The sequence below is a fragment of the Sphaerodactylus townsendi genome, linkage group LG05, assembly GCF_021028975.2.
Source record: "Sphaerodactylus townsendi isolate TG3544 linkage group LG05, MPM_Stown_v2.3, whole genome shotgun sequence".
NCBI classification, from domain to species: domain Eukaryota; kingdom Metazoa; phylum Chordata; class Lepidosauria; order Squamata; family Sphaerodactylidae; genus Sphaerodactylus; species Sphaerodactylus townsendi.
Window position 1 is genome coordinate 138,810,004 of NC_059429.1, and position 8,592 is coordinate 138,818,595.

General features: G+C 53.2%; 1 protein-coding gene across 2 annotated transcripts in view; it reads left to right on the top strand.

Annotated features, from left to right (window-relative positions):
* The window catches only part of SLC12A5 (solute carrier family 12 member 5), a 121,031-nt gene extending 112,439 nt beyond the window's left edge, over nt 1–8,592 (top strand). For both annotated transcript variants that reach the window (XM_048496365.1, XM_048496366.1), the window contains exons 22-26: nt 1,559–1,681; nt 4,548–4,747; nt 5,024–5,038; nt 5,207–5,340; nt 7,312–8,592. In XM_048496365.1, coding sequence (XP_048352322.1) covers nt 1,559–1,681; nt 4,548–4,747; nt 5,024–5,038; nt 5,207–5,340; nt 7,312–7,403 — 564 coding nt within the window. In that variant the 3' untranslated portion in view covers nt 7,404–8,592. The remainder of the gene's footprint in view (nt 1–1,558; nt 1,682–4,547; nt 4,748–5,023; nt 5,039–5,206; nt 5,341–7,311) is intronic.

Below are 8,592 nucleotides of genomic sequence, written 5' to 3' on the forward strand. Positions count from 1 at the left end.
CTTCTCCCAGGCTTTTCAGCAGCGTTTCCTGAGCAACCAGGTGTGTCTCGCCTTGACCCCCACCAGAGAACTCATGGGGAAAACATGGGGTTATGTGAAGGGACAGACTCACAAGCCCCATTCCTTTGGAACCCCGAGAGGTCAGAAAATCCCACACGGAAGACGTGCAGTCAGCTGACACCCCCCCCCCCCGGACGCTTTCCCAGTGCAGCTGTGCCCTCCCCTCTTTCTGTGCACTGGATCCTCTTCTGCCGAACTGTTTCTCACTACAATATTTTTGTCTTCCAGTCTCCCCTCATTTTTAATTTCACCCATCCCACTTTTGGGATTTAATTATGATTTCCTCTCCGCTTCCATAAGCACAGGAGAAGGGGGGTCCATCAGACCAGTGGCCCATCCAGTCCAGCACCCATCTTGTCCACGTGGCTTGTCCACGTGGGCTTTTTCCACTGATTCCGGCCTTGTCCTGCTTCGGCTTATGCCCAAATGGATTCCAATGCTTGTGAATCTCACAATACTAGAACCAGGGGGCATCCATTGAAAATGCTGGGGGGAAGAGTTAGGACTAATAAAAGGAAACACTTCTTCATGCAATGTGTGATTGGTGTTTGGAATATGCTGCCACAGGAGGTGGTGATGGCCACTCACCTGGATAGCTTTCAAAGGGGCTTGGACAGATTTATGGAGGAGAAGTCAATCTATGGCTACCAATCTTGATCCTCCTTGATCTGAGATTGCAAATGCCTGAGCAGACCAGGTGGTCGGGAGCAACAGCCGCAGAAGGTCATTGCTTTCCCATCCTGCAGGTGAGCTCCCAAAGGCACCTGGTGGGCCACTGCAAGTAGCAGAGAGCTGGACTAGATGGACTCTGGTCTGATCCAGCTGGCTTGTTCTTATGTTCTTATGAATCAACTCATGAGAAAATCGAGTAACTCGATTGTGTGGAAAAGGCCCCAGTGACTAGCGAGTTCCTCGGGGGGGGGGGGGGCAGCAAGGCCTTCCCTCCTGGCACAGGAATTCAGAATATTTGCTGCATTTGAGCATGCAGGTTTCCTGGATTAAGTTGCAAAGTTAAAGTCAAACAAACACTTATTTTAAGGTACACACAAAAAGACAAACCTCTCGCGTCTGGAATGCACAGATTGGTCATGCTGGCAGGGGCTGATGGGAATCGTAGTCCCTGAACATCTGGGGCACCAGAGTTGGACCCCCCTGCCCTACAGCAGACATAGTTAATGTCAATATCAAATCACTCCCTGAGGCCAGAGTGCTTGGAAGCCTGCTGGGTGACCTTGGGCCAGTCTTGCACCCTCAGCCTAACCTACCTCGCAGGGCTGTTGTTGTGAGCATAAAGGGGAGAATATTGGAAGCCACTCTGAGTCCCCATTGAAGAGAAAAGTGAGGTATAAATGGAGTAAAGAGACGAAATGCTGTCTCCGGAGAGGGTGGCTCCAGGTAGCCGTCGTGGCTGGTGGGCTCGGGGAGGCTGGAGTCCCTCCGGTCCTCTCGGCCCATCTCAGCCGCTGACCACCTGCCTCGTTCTCCTTCTGCTCTCCAGATCCAGAGCATCACTGACGAGTCCCGTGGCTCCATTCGGCGCAAGAATCCCACCAACACGCGCCTGCGACTCAGCGTCCCGGAGGAGCAGGTGGGGGACAGTGAGGAGAAGCCTGAAGAAGAGGTGAGGGGGCGTGCATATGTGGGGGGGGGGGGCATGTCTGGGCCCAGGCAAGAAGCAAGAGGGGGCCCTGCAGCCACAGTCGTCACCACCTGTCACTGGATCAGGAAAGGGCCTGATAAGAAAGGGCCGGATAAGGAAAGGAGCAGCAGTGGCGTAGGAGGTTAAGAGCTCGTGTATCTAATCTGGAGGAACCGGGTTTGATTCCCCGCTCTGCCGCCTGAGCTGTGGAGGCTTCTCTGGGGGATTCAGATTAGCCTGTGCACTCCCACACACGCCAGCTGGGTGACCTTGGGCTAGTCACAGCTTCTCGGAGCTCTCTCAGCCCCACCCACCTCACTGGGTGTTTGTTGTGAGGGGGGAAGGGCAAGGAGATTGTCAGCCCCTTTCAGTCTCCTGCAGGAGAGAAAGGGGGGATATAAATCCAAACTCTTCCTCTTCATCATCCATTGTGGGCATCACAGATCTGGCCTCCAGTTATGTGATCTGGGCAACCCCTCTGGAGTGTGGGATAATAGAGGCCCGAGGGACACCACAAATGGTGTGTTGTTAATGTATTCGACAGCCAAATTTGCTGTGATGGTGTTGATCAAATATAAGCTGATCCGTTTGGTTCGTCACTGAATGATGTGAAGACCCCTCGAACGGGTTTGCATCAGGTCTTTTCAAAACTTTGAAAACATCAAAACTTTTCAAAACATCAAAACTTGGCATGTTCCAAAACTGCCAATCAAAACAGATTATTGGCAGATTATTAAATGAACACTTCATGGTGGGAGGTTTTTTTTATTTAAAAAACTCTCAGCATTTATCACACGTCTAATTTTGAACGGCACCAGAGAGACAGTGATTAATGGACCTGCAGAATGTGGCCGGGGACCGATGTCTGTACAAACCTGAAGGAAGCCTCACATTTGCAGAAAAATCTGGAAATGATACATCGGGAAAGTAAAACTGCCCTGAATAGTAGAAATAATGTACACAACTGTAAGAATAAAGCATTCCCACTGAGCTCTCAGGGCCAACCAAAATGGTGACAGGTCTGCAATCCATGCCCTATAAGGAGTGGCTTAGGAAGCTGGATTTCTTTGGCCTGGAGAAGAGAAGGTGAAGGGGTGGCATGAGAGCCATCTTTAAATATTTGAAGAGATGTCACGTCAAAGAAGGAGCAAGCTTGTTTTCTGCTGCTCCAGAGACTAGGACCAGGAGTCATGGGTTCAGGGTGCAGGAAAAGAGAATCCACCTAAACATTAGGAAGAACTTCCTGACCGTCAGGGCTGTTTGACAGGGGAATGTGCTACCTCGGAGTGTGGTGGAGTCTCCTTCTTTAGAGGTTTTTAAAGGGAGGCTGGATGGCCACCTGTCAGGAGTGCTTTGACTGTGTGTTCCTGCATGGCGGGAGGGGGGGGGGGGTTGGACTTGATGGTTCTGGTGGTCTCTTCCAACTCTGAGATTCTATGATTCTGGCTCTTCAACATTTCAGGCAGAAGCTCCTATTATTATTATTATTATTATTATTATTATTATTATTATTATTATTATTATTATTATTATTATTATTATTATTATAATACACATAACAACACAGCACAAGTGTCTGGAATTCATCTCTGAATATCGCTTCCTTCCCATTATTATTGTTGTTGTTGTTGTTGTTGTTGTTGTTGTTGTTACTACTACTACTTTATTGATACAAAAACAGTTATACACAGCAAACAAGATCAATATGCTGGATTTTGTATTACACCACACGTCGGTCACTTCCCAAGCATCTAGGACTGTGTGATGTATCTACGAATAATGCGTTCAGAGCCGAGTAGGGTGGCCTTTTGCAGCTGACATATGGTGATTTTTGTCAGCGCCGATTGTTTTTAAGTGCCGTCCAAGGTCTTTAGGCACTGCACCCAGTGTGCCGATCACCACTGGGACCACCTTTACTGGTTCGTGCCAGAGTCTTTGTAGCTCATCATCATCACCATCACCATCATCATCATCATCACCATCATCATCATTATTATTATTATTATTATTATTATTATTATTATTATTATTATTATTATTATTATTTGACTTTTATACCGCCCACCCCCGGAGGGCTCTGGGCGGTGTACAACATTTTAATATAACATAAATAAGCAAAAGGAGCCCTCTCAATAAATTAAATACAATATAAGATAAAATAAGGGCTCTAAGCATCGAATTAAAACCATTTAAAATACAGCATACAAAATGAAGTTAAATATAAATGTAAAAATATAGCGTCTGGTCATCTAAAAAACCCCTCTTAAGAGGGTACGGAAGGCCCAAGATGGAAAAGGGCCACAGGTGAAAAAAAGGGAGGAAGGCCTTTTAAAATGAACGTGTGGACAGATATTTCCTCGTTTGCTCGCAGCTGAACTTCAGTCGCACAGTGTAGGTCCTTGTACTGCAGCAGCAGCTGCTGTCCAAGCAACATTTAAAAAACTCTGCCCAGCCAATGAAATCTCTAATGGGCCCTCAGAAGCCACGCTGGGCAAAGCCTAACAGAACCACGTAAACTGCACTGAGCCCCTCGGGGGAAAGGCAGTAATGTTCAGTGGTGACAGATGCCTGCTTCCAAGTGGTCAGCCTCCCCCCCACCTCTCTTGCGCTGAGGTCAGGCCGCTCGATCTCTTCTGGCATTGGCTGCAGACCGCTGGGGCCAGGAAGCCACTGGGGCCGCAGAGGCCAGGCACTGAGTCTTGCGGTTCAAGACCTCTTTCAGACAGGAAAATCACAGCCAGAGGAGGCAGACCGAAATAGCAGGAGGCCGTGGACCTGAATGGGGCTGGGGCTGCGGGACCCCCCCCCCCACAGCCCACCCACCCTCCTTGTCCCTGTGCCCCAACAGGTGCAGCTGATCCACAACAAAACCGCCACCACCTTCTCTAGCAGTTCTCAGTCTCCAGGGGAGGAAACAGAGGAAACAGAAGCGGAGGCAGCCCCCGAAAAGGTGCACCTCACCTGGACTAAGGACAAGGAGGCAGAGAAGAACAAGGCCAAGAGCCCCGTCAGCCCAGAGAGCATCAAGGACTTCTTCAGCATGAAGCCGTGAGTCTCTGGGCACCTGCGACCCAATCCCTCCCTCACACACACACTCTTGGCTCTGTCGTGTCTGGTGCAGCCTCCGACCCCTTTGGCATGAGTTGGGGGGCAAGGGGCAAAGGAGGGGGTGCTGGTAGATGGGGGGCCATGCGCCAGAGAGGGGGTCCCACTTGCTCAGGTGATGCCCGTGGGTCGGAGCGGGGGCCAGGCGTCGGGTTCTGGTCCCAGGTAGTGACTGACCTGCTCTCTCTCTTCCCCCCCCCCTTTGCTTGCCGCCGCCAGGGAATGGGAGACCTTGTAAGTGTCCGCTTTGTGCTCAGTGGTGGTGGGGGGTTACAGGGAGGGGAGGGGACCTCGATGCATCCGGGGCAACGGACCCTGCTCCCTCCCTGCCCCCTGGGCTGTGGAGCCGAGCAGATCCCGCTGGGCCCCTGGGCTACCCACGCTGCCCCCTGTCTCCTGCAGGAACCAGTCCAACGTGAGGAGGATGCACACGGCCATCCGGCTCAACGAAGCGATTGTGAAGAAGTCCCAGGAGGCCAAGTTGGTGCTGCTGAACATGCCCGGGCCCCCCCGGAACAGGAAGGGGGATGAGAACTGTATCCTTCTTTCTGCCCTATTTGCCGTGGGGGAGGGGGGCATTCCTTGGGCACAGGGTGGTCTCTTGCTTGCTGTTTAAGGGATGGCAGGGGGGATACACTCGAATAGGGGCCCTGGGCTGCAGGTCTGACTGTGAGAATCATGGGCTGGATTCCAGCACCTAGGGCAGTGATGGCGAACCTTTGGCACTCCAGATGTTATGGACTACAATTCCCATCAGCCCCTGCCAGCATGGCCAATTGGCCCAGTGGCCCACCAGGTGCCTTTGGGAGCTCACATGCAGGAGGTGAAAGCAATGGCCTTCTGCTGCTGCTGCTCCTGAGCACCTGGTCTGCTAAGGCATTTGCAATCTGAGATCAAAGAGGATCAAGATTGGTAGCCATAGATCGACTTCTCCTCCATAAATCTATCCAGGCCCTTTTTAAAGCTATCCAGGTGAGTGGCCATCACCACCTCCTGTGGCAGCATATTCCAAACACCAATCACACGTTGCGTGAAGAAGTGTTTCCTTTTATTCGTCCTAATTCTTCCCCCCAGCATTTTCAATTAATGCCCCTTGGTTCTAGTATTGTGAGAAAGAGAGAAAAATGTATCTCTGTCAACATTTTCTACCCCATGCATAATTTTATAGACTTCAATCCTATCCCCCCTCAGCCGTCTCCTCTCCAAACTAAAGAGTCCCAAACGCTGCAGCCTCTCCTCATAAGGAAGGTGCTCCAGTCCCTCAATCATCCCCGTTGCCCTTCTTCTGAGACCTGTGCGTTTTGATGGTCTTGCCTCTTCCTGCCCGCGGCTTTGCATTCTCCTCCATGGTCTCGCCACCAAGACTGGTGTCTGTTCTCACACATGTGTCCTCTCCATGTTGAACCTTCTCTCTGTAGCCCCCTTCGTTGCCGAACTCTCTCCCATTAAGAGATTTGGCCGGTCTCCTATTTTTCTTCTTCTTTGAAGTACTGGACACTCTTCCCCCCTCTTGCACATCCTCTGGTCCTCTGGATGATTTCTTGGATTCTGCTGCTGCCAGTCCATCGGCAGCGTGTCCCGCTCTCTTCTCCAAGTTCCCGCTCCTGTTTCCCTTCTTTAAAAACAGGCTGAGAAACGGTGCCTCATATGTCGCACATTTACTAAAAATGTTGTAATGCTCCTTTCCACTCGATTAGGACCCACAAGGCTGAGAAATGCATGTACAATTATCAAATAATTTTTATAATTTCTCGATTTCACCTGGCATGCCTCCAAGAAGGTGCTGTTTAATGTATTGTCGAAGGCTTTCATGGCCAGAATCACCTTGGGGTGCTGTGTGGTTTCCGGGCTGTATGGCCGTGTTCTAGCAGCATTCTCTCCTGGCGTTTCGCCTGCATCTCTCCTGACGTTTCTCTCCTGACGTTTCACCTTCAGAAGATCATGATCCTCTGAAGATGCCAGCCACAGATGCAGGCGAAACGTCAGGAGAGAATGCTGCTAGAACACGGCCAGACAGCCCGGAAACCACACAGCACCCAAGGTGCTGTTTGTTTGTGTGCTTTTAATGAGGTATGGGGTATGGAGGCATGCCAAGCGAAACCAAGAAGTCTTCACCTGCTGGGACATGGAGGATGCTTTTGATATCTGCCGAGGGACAGGCAGGAGTCCGAGGAGCAACCAGAGCCATATGTCGGGCTGGTCAGCCAGAGTGCACACCCTGGGCGCCACTGGAAGGGGATGGGGCATTGGCAACCAGGGCGTCCAAGAACTTCACTGCACCCTGTGCAATTCAGCTTTAAACTGGGCTCTGTCTCTGAAGCCCACGTAGACTTTGGAGGTCGGTTGCACCCTTAAGCGCTGCACACAGGGAGGGAGAGGGGTTAGGCACTGTCTCCCATAGATCCGACCCCTGGAAGGAGTGTCCCAAAGGGCAGGGGGTGGTCACTTCTGTGCCAACTGGGGTGGGAGATGGCGTCATCCGGCCAATCCTTGACTGCTTAATCCAGACATGGAGTTCCTGGAGGTGCTGACCGAGCACCTGGATCGGGTCCTGCTGGTGCGTGGTGGTGGCCGGGAGGTGATCACTATTTACTCCTGAGAACCTGGCCGAGGCCCCGGCCCAAAGGTTTGTGTCCCTGAGAGCCCCACCCATCCCTTCGCACCCATCTCCCACCGAGCGAGGAAGGCGCGCCCACCCACCGCTGCCCCCTCTCTCTTTGCACTGGAACTGCAGCACCAGGCACCACCCCAGCCGGGAGGCAGCCGCTGCCAACCCCGACCTATCGACAGACCTCAGCTCTGGGACTGACTCAGCACCGACGGAGCCGCGTGGAGAGGGCTGGGAGCCGCCTGCAGCCGAGTGCCGCTTCCAGCAGCGTCCTGGGTGGCCGAAGACTTGGTTGTGCTGCTGGGCCCTCCCCCCGCCCGCTTTTCTAGTGTTGCCTTTGTCGGATGCACCTGCTCCCTGCCCCCCACCCCCACCCCAGCTCCCGAGATGGGGAGAGAGCGCCAGCCGAGGCCACCAGCATGCTTTCCCTGCCAGCGCCGGCGTCTCACTCCCCCCCGCCTGCAGTCATGTTGCCCTCCGCCCGTCCCCAGGACCACGCCCACACCCAGCACCCCCCAACAGGGACCGGGTCCACACTAGGATCTTTGCGGGGAGGGAAGGACCAATGGAGGCTGGATGGACATCTGTCGGCAGTTCTGAGATTGTGTGTTCCTGCATTGCAGGGGGTTTGGACTTAATGGCCCTTCTTGGGGTCTCCCTCCAGCTCCATGACTCTAACTGGGCATCCCTGACTCCCTGACTGCTGCCTGGGTGGCATGCCCATCTCGGTTTAGGGAACTGGTTCCTCCCCTGCCCAGGGAGAAGACCTGCCCTCCCGCAGGACAGAGGCACATGCCAAAGGGTCACCGCCACTTCTTCCGCTGCTTTGCCCTCACAAGCCCAGGGCGTGGTTGCAGGGTCTGTCGGACTCTGGGCCAGGAAGCTCTGCCTTCTGGAGCCAAATGCAGGGCCCAAATGCAACTCCCCTTCTCCCCCCCCCCCCCCCCCATTCCAGGCTCCAGACCTTGGCTGGCCCATTTGCACTTTAGGAGAGGGGTTTTGCTGCCTGATGCCCCCCCTTCCCCTGGGCCCAAGGGAAGCCATGGCCGTGCTGCTGCGGCTGCTGGAGCCAATTGGGCCTCCCGCCCACCCCCACGGATGCCCAGAAGTCCCAAGCCCTCCCCCGCTTTCTTGGCTTAAGAAGCTAGGCAGGAAGGCTCCCCTTTTCAGGACTCAGGCA